This window comes from Montipora capricornis, chromosome 11, assembly GCF_036669925.1.
Source record: "Montipora capricornis isolate CH-2021 chromosome 11, ASM3666992v2, whole genome shotgun sequence".
NCBI lineage: Eukaryota > Metazoa > Cnidaria > Anthozoa > Scleractinia > Acroporidae > Montipora > Montipora capricornis.
In genome coordinates this window covers 13,180,766-13,196,929 of record NC_090893.1, presented here as the reverse complement: position 1 = coordinate 13,196,929, position 16,164 = coordinate 13,180,766, and the positions used below count along the sequence as shown (strand labels likewise).

The 16,164-nt window shown below is 39.7% G+C and overlaps 2 protein-coding genes across 2 annotated transcripts; both read right to left on the bottom strand.

Annotated features, from left to right (window-relative positions):
* Positions 1-45: 45 nt before the first annotated feature.
* Positions 46-4,413, bottom strand: LOC138025005 (uncharacterized). Its single transcript, XM_068872219.1, has 2 exons — positions 4,266-4,413; positions 46-2,602 (listed from the first exon to the last, which is right to left on the bottom strand). Exon 2 carries the CDS (start codon positions 2,597-2,599, stop codon positions 2,045-2,047), a length of 555 nt encoding a protein of 184 aa, XP_068728320.1. The 5' UTR covers positions 2,600-2,602; positions 4,266-4,413; the 3' UTR covers positions 46-2,044.
* Positions 4,414-9,344: 4,931 nt separating this feature from the next.
* Positions 9,345-15,498, bottom strand: LOC138023520 (importin-13-like). The gene is made up of 9 exons (XM_068870522.1): positions 15,356-15,498; positions 14,677-14,772; positions 14,544-14,596; positions 14,386-14,452; positions 12,466-12,524; positions 12,291-12,380; positions 11,310-11,411; positions 10,914-10,993; positions 9,345-9,900 (listed from the first exon to the last, which is right to left on the bottom strand). The coding sequence occupies exons 2-9, from the start codon at positions 14,729-14,731 to the stop codon at positions 9,810-9,812; spliced, it is 597 nt and encodes a 198-aa protein (XP_068726623.1). The 5' UTR covers positions 14,732-14,772; positions 15,356-15,498; the 3' UTR covers positions 9,345-9,809.
* Positions 15,499-16,164: the final 666 nt, after the last annotated feature.

Sequence of the window (16,164 nt, the reverse complement as noted above, 5' to 3'; positions counted from 1 at the left end):
TAATTAGAGAGTTCAAGCAAGGAAAACAACAACGTCAAACACAAGTGTCACTCCAAGATATGATTTAATGCTATCGCAAGTATTACACGATTATTCCGACTTGTTCACGTTGTATACAATACAGGCGAACTATCCAGCAACTGGATGGGTACTTAAATGGAGTTAAAAGTAAAAGCCGGAAATTAATTATTCATTGTTTTATTCTCATGTTGTTGTCAAAACCAAAACCTATTTATTTGGTGATTTCACCTTGATTTTTTGTGGAGTGCAGCAAAGAAATGCACTAAGGTGAGTGCCACACTTGCAGCACGGTCATTTTTCCTTTTTTAACCAATAATGCTCCTGATATGTGGCACTAGGGAGTTTAAGATCTATGAAGCGACGGCAACGAAAACGTCACAAAGTTTGCATATTCAATGAGCAAAAACAATAGCTTTGCACGCTGTGCAAGTGCATTTTTCATTTTTGTACATTTCTTTCACGTTTTCGGCAAATCTACGACGTGAAATGACGTATTCTCAAGTTTTACGGAGAACGTGAACAAAAGGCAGCGAATTTGAATTTTCTGTCGTAGATTCAATACCGCACCTCCTAATTCAGTTCCTGGGGAGTTACACTAGTTTTTAGAAGTTAGACAAGCCGACATAACGACCAAACAGATTAATAAACCTGAACTTGCAATTTTAAATTACGTTTTCGTTACCGTTGCGTCGCAGATCTTAAAGTCCCTATTAGGGAGCTTAAGCAACGACAACGGCGACGGCAACGAGAACATCATCTCAAAATATAAATTTGCATTATTTTAATCGCTTCGTGCATGACTATTTCAACGTTTTTAATATGACAAGGGTATGGTATTTCCTCAAAGATGACACCAGTAGGAACTGCTCTCCATTTTAGGAGAGAAAACGAAAATTTATCCTCAAGTGCTGACGTTCTTCATAAAACCAAAAACTTCGCTATTTCACGTTGTTGTTTTGCTGACGACGGCAACGAAATGGACAAAAGTGAAAAACGCACGTGCAGAGCGTGCAAAGCTATTGTTTTTACCCTCTAAATATGAAAATTCGTGACGTTCTCGTTGCCGTCGCCGTTGTCGTTGCTTAAGCTCCCTATTGTCGTTGCCGCAGCCGTCGTCGTTAGACCAGAACGGAAACTTCAGTTGACGACAGTGCGCGCAGAAGGAGCGTAAGTACGCGCGTTTTGGAGACGCGTGCAGCAACCGGAAGAGGAAATTTCGCTTGCCAGAACAGTGGTGTCTCCCAGATTTTGATATTAATCATCTCTAATGGAGAAAAGATACTTAGAAATGTAAATGTGGTTGTGTGAAAACAAGTTAAAAGGGAAAATAGCTCACTTCCGGCTGTCATCCTCGTTTCAAAAACGCGCGTGCTTGACTCCGCCATTAAGTCAGATTAGAGTAGAATCTCCTGTCGTCAACTGAGGTTCCCGTTCTGTTGCTAAATCAACCGAATGCCCTTTTAGGCTGAAAAGAACGTCTTGCACAAATTTCCGTGATATTAACAACTAGCGTGCTTATAAGACTGCTAAACCTTGACGAAAAATATTGTTTCAAACGTTTCATTGCAAGCATAGTTACAAAGTGAAACCTAAGAAATCATTGAAATGGAATGGTAAACTCATTTTACATTTTTGTGTTTTCTAACGTTTTCGTTAACTCCAGAAAAAAATCAAATAGCATGGCAGGAAGAACTGAACAAAACTAAGAACGAAATGAAGAACATTTTCGACTTCATTGAACGAATCCCGTTTCCTGAATATTTTTTCCAAAAATCTCTATTTTACGGTATATCACATCGCATTCACGCTTTTCAGTCAGAATGTGCTGGGGTTTTTTATTATCAAAGCTAATGGGTTTGCATACAAAATTTAAACGAAACCTACACCCTTGTGCGAACGGTTCCCTGAAGAATAGAAAATGTCTCTTTTAACGGTAAATTACCGCGTGAAAGTATGAATATACTTACGAACCACCCTTAAACGTTTGCTACGTTTATACTACAGTTAGGAACATCCACTCATTTTAATGTGTTCCTTTTATGGCTGCAAGAAGAGCACTCATTTTATCTGATCTTTCAAAATCTTGTGGTCGAAGCTTCTCCACCTCTGAAAATCCGAAATGGAAATCCCTTGCATCCAGAGATCCTTTTTTCAGTCCTTTAGGAGGCCATTCAGAGGCAAGACTTTCTCCAAAGGAAATACTAAACACCTTTCCATGAAGATGGCCGTTTTCATCGGCGAATCGCTTTTCGTGGATAATCTTCTTCAACTGCTCGATGGCTTCAGTTGTGAGGCATATTAAAACAACGTTATTCAATTCATCTAGCCACGACAAACTTTTTGAAATTTCTCCTCCATCTGCGATGTTCACGAACTCAGTCACGCGAACACTGCCGTTCGCCTTGGCAGTGAGAGCATCGCGGAAATGCTTTACAACTTTCAATTGCTCCGCGTTTGATTTATGAAGAAGGAGGATTTTCTTTGTGGTGTTCAACGCTTTTCCTTGTGACTGATTTCCGTTCTGCTGAGACACCGTTTTAATCTGTTGCTTTTTCTTGGCTGACTCCGCGTTACCCATAATCTGAAATTTAGCAAATAGCGGATCATCAGAAGCAAGAACTTTTTGACGGATGTGAAAATGCTTAACACTGCAAAAACACTACTTGCCTTACTGGGATGTGCCATTTATTTTAATTTTATGTAAAAATAACGAGACACTTGATCCAATCTATTGTTTGACAGCTAAAAGGCAAAACAATACAAAAACACCTGTTCCGACTACGAAAAATAAAATTATAATATTCAAATTTTAGGGAAAAAAAGGAGGCTCTAAGACCTTGCAGTTTGTCAAATCATTGCCCCGTTAAATGCCAACAGACTATTTATTTATTTTTCTCGGCACCTTCAGTTTATACACGCTGGAACTGATTTTATATCACAATGTAACAGATCAGCCTGTTTTTAATATGCACATATATAGGCAATCATGATGCGCTTTCAAAAGCCAAGAGATGTTTTATTGCCTTTTGAGAAAGCTCAGTAGTTAATTTGCATTTAACGCTGGAAATCTAGGCGTTAGGGAGTACTGAAGCCCATAAGGACCGAAAACCTATGGGATACAATTTATCGTATCTAAATAAAACAAAATAAGAAACATGATCATGGAAAAGACATTGTTTTCAAAAAGATATTGAACCTCCTAAATCTGAATGTTCTTGCAGTTTTCAGTTTTCTTGCAGTTTTCTTGCAGTTTTGTTGCTCCAGTTTCCGTGCAATAATAATGATGTATAAAAAGAATCCGGGGCGAGATGATCAAAATATGTTGCACGGAAGCTTGCAAAACAAGGTTTTGTGAAAATAGGTATAATGGCCAAAGATCTCCTCAGGAAATAAAAAACTGGCCACGATCGAGTTAATTCCACGCCAAATTAGTTCACAAGCAAGTGTTAAGTTTGTTTGTTTGTTTGTTAAAAGTACTTCTCATTTGCTCAAAGTCACGTTAATCGCCTTCGTCAGGAAGTTTTTGTGAATCTCGCAAAAACTAAGAGGTGACTGGACAAAGTGCGAACTCTCTTGACCCTGAAAAATCTCACGAAATGTTACGAGGAGTTGTGCTTATTTGCCTTTAGACTTCCACGACGCACTATACTCATAAGAAGGCCCTCTCAACGTAATAACTAAGATTAACAATCTATTCTAACAAATCGGTGTTTTATACTTACAGTAAGCATAGAGAGACTAAAAAAATGCAAACTTGCGTGAAGCCAGCTGGGTAACGTGACGTTATCAATATGTTAAATAGATCTATTCTTCATTTGTCACATTTTACAGTTGAAATTAGATGAACGAGCATTACAAAATAGGGATTAATAAACAGTTAAATCTGTCTTATTTAGTCATAGCCCTTAAGACTAGTGCAAATCCGCGCGATATTTTAATCAAAAGGACGCAGACATTTTCGTAAATTCAAACGAGTTATAAAACGCATTGACTCTACATGTCAATTCAATATTAAACTCGTAATAGGTTTATGCCGAGAAAGTATTGAATAAGTCCTTTCTTTAGAAATACGTCGATGAAACAAGAGTGAGAAACCAGCGCATATTTATCAAAATGCACTAATAGATCTGGAAGTGAAGTCGATGGAATCCGAAGCGATACTTGCTTTGCTTATTAAATAGTCTCAGATCACACTAACTACCGTAAACAGAGAAGCAGTAGTTCTTAAGAAAGGTTTTACTTACCTAGCCACACAAAAATCTGATCAACTGGGGTGTTAATAAGGTTCTCCTTTAACCTGTCTTTGAGAGGGAATCGGAATCCGCAGGGGTGGCAAAGAAAAACAGCGCGTAAGTTAAGGTGACGCTTGATAATTTTGTAAAGGAATGCAAGTTATTATTGATCACTGATAATGAATAGCTTGACACGTCACATGCATATTTTAACTGCTTGGCAGACTTGCGTGACAAAGGATAAAGTGGTGTGTTGCGCTTCTGAGGAAGGAAATGCTTACTTCGTTTCTTTCCCTTATGAGATCTTCCTTTTCATCTCTTATATTTAATTTTGCCCCTTTAATGGTATAAATGCGATGTTCTTAAAATTTCAATCCCACTTTTTTTCCTTTTTCATGACGACGTCTCGCATTTTATGTTGTTTTTCCGGCTTAGGGCAAGTTAAAATGCTAGACAAAGGGTGTGGCTATGTAAATCCAATAAAATGTTAAGTCTCTCAATTAATGAAAAAGAAACAGTTTTCTTCAAATAATTGACCATCTTCGATGTCATACGAGGTAACCTACCTCACATTTTTCCTTTAGAAATCTTACATAAAAAAAATGCAATTGTCTTAAGCAATCGAGAGATCCAGTCCAATGTTATATTCTTCCAATCAAACTAGGTCCGCAATATGTACGGATTGGTAAAAGTAAACTACCGGAGGATGAGAAAACTTTTTAGAATATTTTTTACCCCCGCGATGTAATAAAGTCAGTATGAACAACAACACGTTTAATTTTGTTTTCAAGTTGGTACTAAAAGTTTGATACGCCTACTAAGACCACAACTCCGTTTCCGCTGATACAAAAGAAAACAGGCAGCTAAAAAACAGCGGTGTTTTTTTTCCTTTCTTTTTTAATCGAAGAAGGTAAAGATCGCCTCGATCATTTGGGTCGAGATTAAACTGTTACTAACATCGCATAAAAGTACGGAAAAACTGCGTCATATTACTTCACCTTAGAAAAACAGCTGAAAGCGCAAATAATGAAAGAAAAACGACTGACTAACCGATAAAAATAAACTCAACGAATTTTGACAATTAATCCTTTGACAAGAGTTGAAGTTCAATTGTTGGTCTGTCCGGCCCTCCGAGTGTCTTCCACCTCAGTTTAAAGTGTCACTTTTTGGAAATCTTCAGATCCATAACAAATCGTTTGTTTCATAGAATCACATCCATGCTATATTTATGACCACAACAACAATGCTTTTGACAAAGCCATCTGGTGCTCGCAGTGTCAATCGAATACAGATCACCATGATCGGAGAAGAGCAACAAATCCCATTAAATAAAGAAAAAGTTGAGATTGATGTTTGTTAATGCCTCATAAGAAGAACATAAGTGTTATCACAGTAAATAGCAGCATCATCATTGCTTCAAGCAAAGCCGTTGAGGCCGACTGGTCCTTCTCTCGCAACTTCTTGGGCATGTCAGTCTTCTTGGCTTCAAACTGTTAATCAGTGTTCTTCTTCCTGTTCAAGTTTGACCTCTAAGAGCCTATTTTCAAAAATAGTAATTTTGTTTTCGAATTGCGTAATTCGCATTCACTTTTACAAGTGATCAAAGCGCCCAATTCCGTGTCAAAACATGTGCAAATATTTGAGATTATGAACAGGTACTCAAATCATAACAATTAAACAATGGTTTGAACTACTGGAAGCAGATTAAGTTGAATTGATGACACAAGTCTGTTGTGATAAGAACGTGATAAATTATCAAAGATTTAATGCTTTTTATAGAGTGAAGAACTTTGTCCCCTTTGTAATTGTTGCAACTAAAAGAACAAACTCTTAACTTTTTGCTCGGCTTGCAATTTTAGTTGGAACTGCGCATGTACAAAATCACTAGAAGCCTGAAATCTATTACGTAATTTCCTCATCCTTTGAATTTAGAATAGTTTGAGGTTTCGTAGGATCCCTGTGCTTTCAAACCTTTTGAGCCGTTTTTTATTTGCACAGAGGGGTAGAGTGAACACTGCGTCCTTAACACACCGTAATTTTTACCTTAGGCCAGATGACAGCACCTGGGACTCTGTGCTCTATTTTTTTTATGAGTAGTGTGTTAGTTCCCTAACTTCCCACAAGAATTCTACGAACAAGGATTGTAAGACGAAGAATAGCGATTATCGTCCTCGTCCGATTGGACTAAAAAGTCTATCTATTTGCAGGTGAAATGACAAGGGTATGCAGCACTTTTTTCAAGGTTTTTTAAAGTCGCTAAATGCTGGAACGAGACCGGATGCCTTGGGCGTTTACCATTTGCAAGGAAAATCCGGTTGGATTGGAAAGCTCATAATGGTACAGGATTTTCCTGGTGCGGTGTTTCGCCAAGCCCGAGTCTCTCTCAGACCTCTCAGCTAGAAGAGAATAATAACAAATCAAAATGGGGGCTACATTAGTCTGAAATTTCAGCCGTCTCCTCCCTAACCCTAGAGGGCGCGGGAGAGAGAACGTCTGAATTCCGACCGTGGTAATGTCGTAAATTGCATAAATTTTATTTTCTAAACAAGATGGCGGAGGTTGTCTGTGTTTTGTGTGCCGCAAACCTTGAAATCTTCGCTCGTGTTCGCCGCCATTGCTTTAGTGAATTACAGAGAATCACCTTTGTTGCGTTGAGCTAATGATGAAAGGTTATCTAACTCAAATACACAAGCACCAATCAAAAACTACCTACCATATCCACACAAGTACGTGACGCCACCGGACGACATTGCAACGCTCGGAATTCAGACGTTAGGTTAAGCCCGCGCGTTTTTGAGACGCGGACGGCAACCGGAAGTGAGCTGTTTTCCCTTTTTACTTGTCTTCACACAACCACATTTACATTGCTAAGTATCTTTTTCCCATAAGAGATGATAGGTATAAAAATCTGAGAGACACCACTGTCCTGGCACGCGAAATGTTCTCTTCCGGTTTCCGTCTGCGTCCCAAAAACGCGCGTGCTTAAACTTCCTATTCTCTCTCCCGCGCCCCCTAGGGTTAAGGAGGAGACGGCTGAAATTTCAGACTGCCGGCTGCATCTGCAGGGTCGAAAGGCGGGAAAAGAGGCTCAAGTGAACCGGGTCTAGTGGGAGTTTACAAATGGTACAGGATTTTTCCGGTCATTTCGGTTGGAGCAGGAAAAGAGGAATTCGTCGGGTGATTTCCATCTTTTTTCGGAAACTTTCCGGTGGAATGAGCTGTACCATTTGAATTTCCAACCGGAATTGGTTAACGCTCCTTACCTACTGAGGCAGCTTCCTCGTCAGTTTAGAAGACAAAATAACTTCCAAGAAGCTCGAACTGTCAGTTTCAAGGGAAATTACTGTTGTGTATCGGAGGAGAGTCGCAGTGATACCCTAGTTCTCCAATGCATGCCATGTGAAATACAGTTTATTATTTATTTAATGATTGCGTTAAAGGACAAATCAGTCGTATGTTGGGAGATTACATCGCATGGTTAGCTCAGTAATTATAAATAAGGGTCCGCAAAGGCTGCGCAAAAGATCATAGGCGCCCATGTTGGCATTAGCAGCCTTCCTCGAAAGCCGATTAATCCAGGATTAGCCTAAACTTTTGTTTCACGTTTTCAACTTTTTGGTGAAAGTTTCTTTTGCTTATTTTTGTTTTTCAAGATTGGCGTCTTCTCATGTAAAGTCCTGCGGAAAATCTGCGTTGAACAGCATTTGGGAGTAGAGAAATAAACAGCTTGGTTAATTTTTAATCTTAGATTAGCGTTAATCGGCTTTTGAGGAACTGGGCCCTGGCCCTCTTAGCCACTGTGACAGGGCACGAGGACCTACTGGTCCCCGGGGTTCAGCACCCCGGCAGCTACGAGGATCAGGGGCTCTGGGGATGACTTAGCATTTGCCTTCATCTCATACCTTTTTCAGGCTTACCCTTGTCAGAACAAGAGCGTGACGTATTCCAATCCTTTTGAAGGTTGGACAAAGGCATTTTTTGTTGAAATTCGATAGCTATGGACCTTTGTCACTCGGGGTCCATGCCGGTCAAAGACAATAGAGTTCGCACTCTAGTTGATGTGTTTGGAAGCGTGTTCAGGGGGTGCAAAACAAAAGTTTTCAGTACCTTGGGACTCAAAATTCAAGGTTAGGGTTGGTTTCAAGCTGGCAGGCACTTTGTCTATTTAAGAGCCGGTAATTTCACAGCAACATTCCTATTTGGTTATGGAAAAACGAGTTTGAGAGAGAGCAATAACAAGTTTCCACTTTTAAACTGGTCACATCCACAAAAATCTAACTTCGTTGCATCTCAGTGCCTGAGCTTTTGAGAACTGGATGACACGTAAGTGTCTCTAACACGCGAAATTAACAACTTTTGCTATCACTCAACCTCGCATTGGTAGCCAAAGCTACTTCAGTCACAATTAACAAATAGATTCCATGTTGCCTTGCGCCTGTTCTTTCAGTAATAGATAACAGCTGACGTCAAAATGTGGTAAGAACAAAAAAGTGGCACACGAGTTCGGAGTCCATAGCCGAGTGTGTCACCGATGTTCTTTCCACGGCATTTTGATGTTCTCAGTGATCTATTACTGAACAGACGCATGGCAACATGAACTCTATTTGTTTTATATAATAAAGAATTAAAAAGTTTTTGATGATGACGTCGGCTATGCGCCTGTCCTCTAATAGATCATAGGTGAGAACCAATCAAAATGCGTGCATTCTTGAGCTTATTATATAATGCAAAACAGAATTCAAGGCAAGCGAAGCCTCTTGTCACATTCCAACTAATATATATGTAGGGTCTTTCTGCAGGTACCGGAAAGCATTTTTGTTTGGTCACTTGAAATAAGTCTTTATTTGGAGTTGTTTTGTTTTCTGTCTTTTGCTTCTTTTGTTTTAAGTAATTTCTGCTCCGGTACTTGCAGAAGCTGCCTATATGTATTTTCATTCTTGATATCCTGACACCAATCTCTCAGTCAAGGATACATGCTGTTCGCAAAATATAATATTTCCGCTAAATTATGGGTAAATTTGCTTCCCTCTACTTGCCCTTTGATTGTGTTTTCATGGACGTGAAACGTTCACGTTAACTTGTAGACAAGGGATAGTTGTAACATGATTTTGTTTTAATTAAAGAGGCTCTGTGAAAAAAAAAAAATCATATCTGCCAGACCAAAACGAATTTACGTGACTCATGCTCTTTACTACATGATCCATATGTGTTCTTTTACGACTCGTACGTTTAGCGCAGAGTTCCAACTGCAAGAAAGTTACTAAAGCGGCACATTGCTTCAGTTACACTTTTACGAATAGCGCCAAGTGGGTCTTTCAAATTTTTTTCTCTTTCATTTTTGGCAAAAAAAAAAAAATCGAGAGCACTCATATTTAATGTCGTCATTTTCCTGGTTTCTTGGGTAGGGGCTTGCGAAACAGCTCACTTGATCGCAGTGTAGAGCACAAGCGTCGAGCTGCGTTCAATGGAAGGGGTTGGGGAACTTGGAAAGGCACTCATTTTTGCATTATTGTCGGTGATATTCCCCTTTCAACCTTTAAAAACTTTCCTAGCATATTAACTGGCGTAAGTAGTCCCATAAAGCCCTCTGCACAGCAGAGAAAATTCCTTGACCGAGTCCTTGACTCTTCTTCTGTGCGCTTTTCCCCTGAAGAAAAGACAAAGTGAAAAACAAAAACATTTACATTGTAATGGGTAGCTCTTTAATTTCACACGCTGGATAAGGGGGGGTGGAACTAACAAACAGCCCCCAGATCTTGTCATTTGTTTGGCTTAGTGAGGCGTAAACCTGTAAGGATGTTGTAGTGGTTAGCGCGTCGGAGACGGAATTTACGTGCCAGTGGTTGAGGTCTAGTTTTCCTTTAATCAGCCTACTAGGCTGATTTAGCAACAGAACGGGAACGTCAGTGGCGACGTCGCGCGCAGCAAAACTACCAATGAGAATTTAGAATAGAGAAGAAAAGAGTGGAGTCTATTCTATTCTGAATTCTCATTGGTGTTTTTTCTGCGCGCGCCGTCGCCACTGACGTTCCCGTTCTGTTGCTAAATCAGCATAATGTCTCTTTAAGCGAGAACATTTTTCCACCCCTAGGTACTTGATAAAGAGAAGAGGCGATTGTCAAATTTTACTGACGCAACTTAGATGCGGCGCTTCTTCGGGAGCAGCAGATAAACATGTTTCTTCTATAGCAATGATTACAAGGAAATGTTTCCAGTAAACGTAAACAGTTTGAACAGTCATTTACAGTGTCGTTTGTATAGATATTTGAATAAATAAGCACAAGTAATTTTTTCTAAGACGACCAAAACTGCACGAGCCCGCGTAGGGAGATTGCAATTTGTGGTCTTTGAAAACAATTACAAGTGCAGTCTCTAAAGAGGAATGGGACTCTAAAGAGTCTCTAAAGAGGAATGGGACGAGACATGGGCGTGGCTCGCACGAGAATACCGCACTTGTCTCGCCTTCTTCCCTCCTCGCCCACTACCAAACCGACCTTTTGCGGTCGCGACAACTAAACACCCCCTTCTAAGTGACCCTTAGAGAAAAAATAGGCTGCCAGCAGACTAGTGAAAAACTCAAATAGAAATCTGACTTTCTCCACAACTTTTTTTTGCTATGTCATGCGCAAGTTAATTGGTAAATTGGCCATTCATACCTACCGTACTACAGCCGTGACAAATTGTTGTTTTTGAGTCAAAGTCACCAAATTTGAGGGAAATCCTTCAACTTGCATGATGTCCTGTAATAACGGTGGTTAGATCAACATAAGTAAAGTGTGATGTTCCTGGGGTTTTTATGCCTACAAATGGGTTCCCTTTTCGGCTGTGTGATAAAGAATGTGTCACTTTATTGGGCAATTTATTAATGTGAAAAGGCATTCCCCTGTCCACCTCGCCGATTAGCTCTGCTATTTGCCAACAGTTACTTGAAATGATTATAATAATTGATTATATATGATAATAATTAATAATAACGATACTTGGAATTGTAATTGTAATAATCATTGCAAAGATTTTCTCAAGGAAAATGACATTCCTTGTTACCATAGCTATTACCTGCAACCATCGCGATAAAAGTGACACGTCACGATTGTTTAACGCGAACAAGACTTCCGCCATGTAATCAGTGCATTGCCGAGGGACGCCGCCAGCTATTCCCTGACAAACAAAGAACGGCACGGTCAATCAACCTAATCACGATGGATGTGAACCGGTTCCTTTTCAGTCTTCTATCCAGGATTTATCGTTTGGGGCGAAGTCCCAAGTGGTCAAACGCCACGAGCTTGAGCGTGACTGATGCCGGAGAAGTGTGATTTTATTGGCGAGATGACAGGTAAGCTAGAAATTACTTTCCAATCTTTCTTTTATTTATGTAGGAGTGACAACCCGGGAAGTTGAGAAGTCGCTAAGTTGCCTTAAATCAGGCAAATTACCCCACAGAAAGCGAGAAAGTCTCCAGGACAATAAAGAACGGCTTTCCTATTGAGAAATCTTGCGTGTAAATATCTTTCTGAGTGTTTGTTATCGGGATTCCCATGCAAATCCCTATAACTTTACCCTCCGAGTCATGCAGGGCCACCTGTGGTACAGCACGATAACCGAGCCTGCTGTGAGGCAAGCAGTTTGTAATACTCCATGTTCCTTGTCATATAGCGTCCTTAGAAAGGGAATACTTACTTCACGTGCACTGACCTCGTGGCGACTGGATGATTTTTTCCGATATAGAAACTCATATACTGTAATGATAACACTATTTCGTTTGGGAAGCTTCTACCTCTCAAATACCCTGGATATAACCCTGCTTTTTTCTTGACACCGGTTCTAAATTTTCCCACTCTTGGTACCTGGTGCAACATTTTTTACGCTTAGTGCCAGGTTTACAATTTTTTTCCCGCGCTTTGCCTCTTGTGCACGCTGCGGCGACATCTAATTGATCCATCACATCTAACGTTTGGCTTTTGCTGTGATTGGTCGGTTGCGTTTTAGCGTTGATCGCTTTTCTGCGAGGAAGCAGCTTTCAAGTTATCTCTACGTTACCTTTACAACTTGACTGACAAGATATGGTCCATATTCCGATAAAGTGGTCCTCGGCGTTTCTTGGTCTTCACAAGCGGTGATAAAAGTGGACTACACGTAAAACAAGAAAAAAAATAACGGACTTTTCTGTAATGAGGAGATAAGAAACCAAGATTAGAAATATGCTGTTACTTACAAAGAAGCTACATGCCGCTCGCACGGCATGACTCTCTTGAACATCAAGCGCTGCTAAACCTGTCAAAAATCAATCATTCTATCAATAACAATAACGATACCATTTATCTATACACGATAAAAATAGACCATTTTCGAATTCTCACGGTTGGACTGGATCTAGCATGAAATGGAGGCTAATGCGGGCGAATCTTTTCAAATGCTAATTAATTTTCCCGCATTAGCCTCCATTTCATGCTAGATCCAGTCCAACCGTTAGAATGCGAAACTGGCCCATTGCAGCGGAGCTGATGTGGTCGTGTTAATCAATCAAGTTTATCAATCAATCAATCAATCAATCAAACTATCGAAAATCAGGATTTAGCGAATTGGTGAGAGCACACGCTTTGTATTAATACGTCAGGATCGATTCTTAGGCTCAGCGCCATATATGGGATGGGTTTGTGGTTCTTCACTTTTCTCCGGGTACTCCGCTCAAAAAAACTAACATTTAATTCGATCTGCCTGGAGTAGATTTGCAGAAGAGCACTAGTGTTAAGTTTGAAACTACAATGAAGTTATTATTGATTGCTCTACAACCGATAAATGTATCACAATCTTTTGCACAAAAAAAAAAAAAAAATCGAGACGTCAGCGTTTGAATCACATTAGGACAAGCATTCTACTTAATTAATAGGGGAGCAGGTTTTAATTGAGTCATTCCAAGGCAGTCTGGCGATACCACTGGCATTGCAAAAACTTGTGTCGCAATCTGAGCCAAGCGGTGTTAGAGCGGTTTTCAATTGAGCGTCCAAAGTAATTAGATAATTACTTTGGTTTATGATTACTTCACTCAGTGATTGTCCTCAAAGTTCCATTTTTTCAACCAATCAGAAGTGAAAACAAAACCAATCGTGCCTCGCACGTGCACATTTTCCCGCGCTTTGTGTCGGCTACGTGTAGTTACTTCGAGTTTTGATTGGTTCGCTGGATTGTCTCATTCCTTTTTAATTGGCCAAAGTAATTACTTTGGTTTTGGTTTTACGACACTCAATTGAAACTCGCTCTAAAACCAAAACCAATTAACGCCAGTTGCATTATTTGCTGCATTGATTGGCTCAATTTAATGTCTGCTCACGATCTGAGCCATCAAAGCCAGAAGCAAAATCGCTCGACGCCATGTGCATTATTTGCTTGATTATGATTGGTCGTCAGTGCAAAGAAATTATTTAGGCATCGATTTCACGGAAATCGATTGCAAACCACTGTTTTGAGGTGGCTCAAAACCGGTTTCAACAATTTCGAACGGATGTCTTACTAAAAGGATTAAGCCGACAACACTGTTTCTGTTAACGGCAATGTTATGGTACCAAATGAAACGGCAATAATTGCTTAACAAGATGCACATATCAATGTGACGCAATAAATTACCATGGCAAAAAAAGAACCATCTAAAAGCGTGCTATATATTGCGTTTAAGGGTTTATATCTTAAAAACGATATCGATGAAGTTAAAAAAAATTCTCTGAAGCGGATTCAGAGCCACCTTAAATTTTTCCAGTTGTAAAGGTGGCTATGAATTTGCTCGAGATAAAGTTTTTTAACTTTGCACAGATTTTTATCTAATTACTCTCCAGCAATAAACAATGGTGGTCACCGTGTTCGTTTTTGAGATATACGCGTTTAAAGGTAAAATATAGGGCGTTTTAAGATGGCTTCTTGTTGCCATGGTAACCTTCTACGTCACAACGATGAGTGCACATTGTTAAACAATTATTGGTGTTCTATACGGTACCATAACATTGCCGTTAAGTGAAGTAGTTGGAAAAATTTAATCTTTCCCAAAAGTACAGTTCAGTTGTTGAAAGTGTTAAAACTGCTTTGAGCCTCCTTAACCAAGGTGCTTCCACCCTTACTGTGGACACCTAAAGATCTTTCTTACCGCACTGAAAAATGTTTACATGACGGCTCTCCGCTTCAAACACTAACTTTGGGTTACTTTTTAGACTCTGAAAGACAAGTAATATTGAAACGTGGCACCGCAACAAAAATTTAAACTTCCAACAAGGAACAAGAAAGATACCACTGCAAGACACTTACGCGACTGACAAAATGCAGAAATGACTGAAGAATATCCGGATGTTCTCGAAAGTCTGAAAGCAGACAACACGACAATTTTTGCGAGCAAAATCATGGATTAGTTTTAAAACTGAAAACAAAGCGATGGACTCACTACTCTGCAGCAGCTGGAGTGTACAGGAAGTGATTCGTTGAAACACAAATAACATTGATGGTTATGTTCATCCACCATTCCATACATTCCAACCAACTAAAAACGTTAAGAGAGAAATAAGCTACATAACAGATGCCACAAATATGGAAAAAGGAGATTCAAATGGAGAAAGTAAGACTTTTCCCCAATCAAGGAACATGTTCATGCCAGTCGTCCCTCAAAGGATCACAGCCCCGTCTTAACAAAGACGTTGACCTTGTTTTCTATACTAGCTTAAGCATTACATGAACTTTTACCCGCTCAGAGAGCTAGGAGCCTCAGGAAAAGAGGACATAACTACATCCTGCCTCCTGTCAGAACCGAACGCTTTAAACGTGGCTTTTTTAATAGATGACTTTTCGAATTTGTGTAGTTACTTAGTCTTGTATATACATAATAGATAGATATATGTAGGAAATTGTAAGTCCAGACGTTTTGTTTCTGGACGTGTTTCTTTTTATTTTTCAAATAAAGATCTTTACTTACTTACTTAAGCTACTTTGCGAGTCAGTTTGGTTTAACCATTTAAAAACCCTTTTAAGTCGGGTTCGCGCGCCGTGTGAACGCCCATAATTGAAAAAAATGTAAAACTAAGACATGTCTTACTTCAGGTATGGACGGGGTATAGGATACTTCTTACCGTCGAAGCTGAATCCAAAAGCCCGCTGTTTGGTGACGAAGAATAATATCCCTACGATCAATTCAGCGAGTCCCTGATACCAATGTGACTCCCATGTGATCTCTTATTGTGCTTATCGCCCTCTCGAGGCACAGACAGAACGACTGTCAGACGAAAAAACACAAGGGAAAAAGTCAAATCTGCGATGATTCGTGGAGTTTATACAATTTCAGTCACGCACAACTTATGGGCGAAAGATAGAAGTAATCCTCGCACTTTAAAAGGGGCTAGGGTCACGCTAATTTAGGTAATTTTGTTTTAATTTTTGTTAATTATGAGCTCTAACGTCAAATTTGCAGAGCAAGAATCTTTCATTTGCAAAATCACGGCAACATAACAACTGAGAATGATTTTCAAGCTTTGTAAATGACATTTTGATATAGACTGATATGAATTTGAAAAAAGGTGGGCCGACGTTTTTCAAATTTACCCAAATTCAATCCATTTCAATCCTCTCATCCATGGCCCTTCTTGGCTTCCCTGTGTTTTCTTAGAGTTCTTCTATAGTTTTGAACAGTTATTTTGATATTTTAGTTAATTCTATGACCATTCGATCAGTGCTGAAAATGCCTAAAATAGCGTGACCTAGCACCTTTAACTGGACAACTTATGTAATTGTCTCTTTTGACACATGAGGAATCGAGGCGGCTTCAACCGGATTCGATCCCATGCGATCCCATGAGACCTCTGCGATACCGGTGCAATAGACCTTTTGCAGATACGGCGGCCATTTTGATTTCTGTTGTTCGAAATAGTTATTATGGGATGCC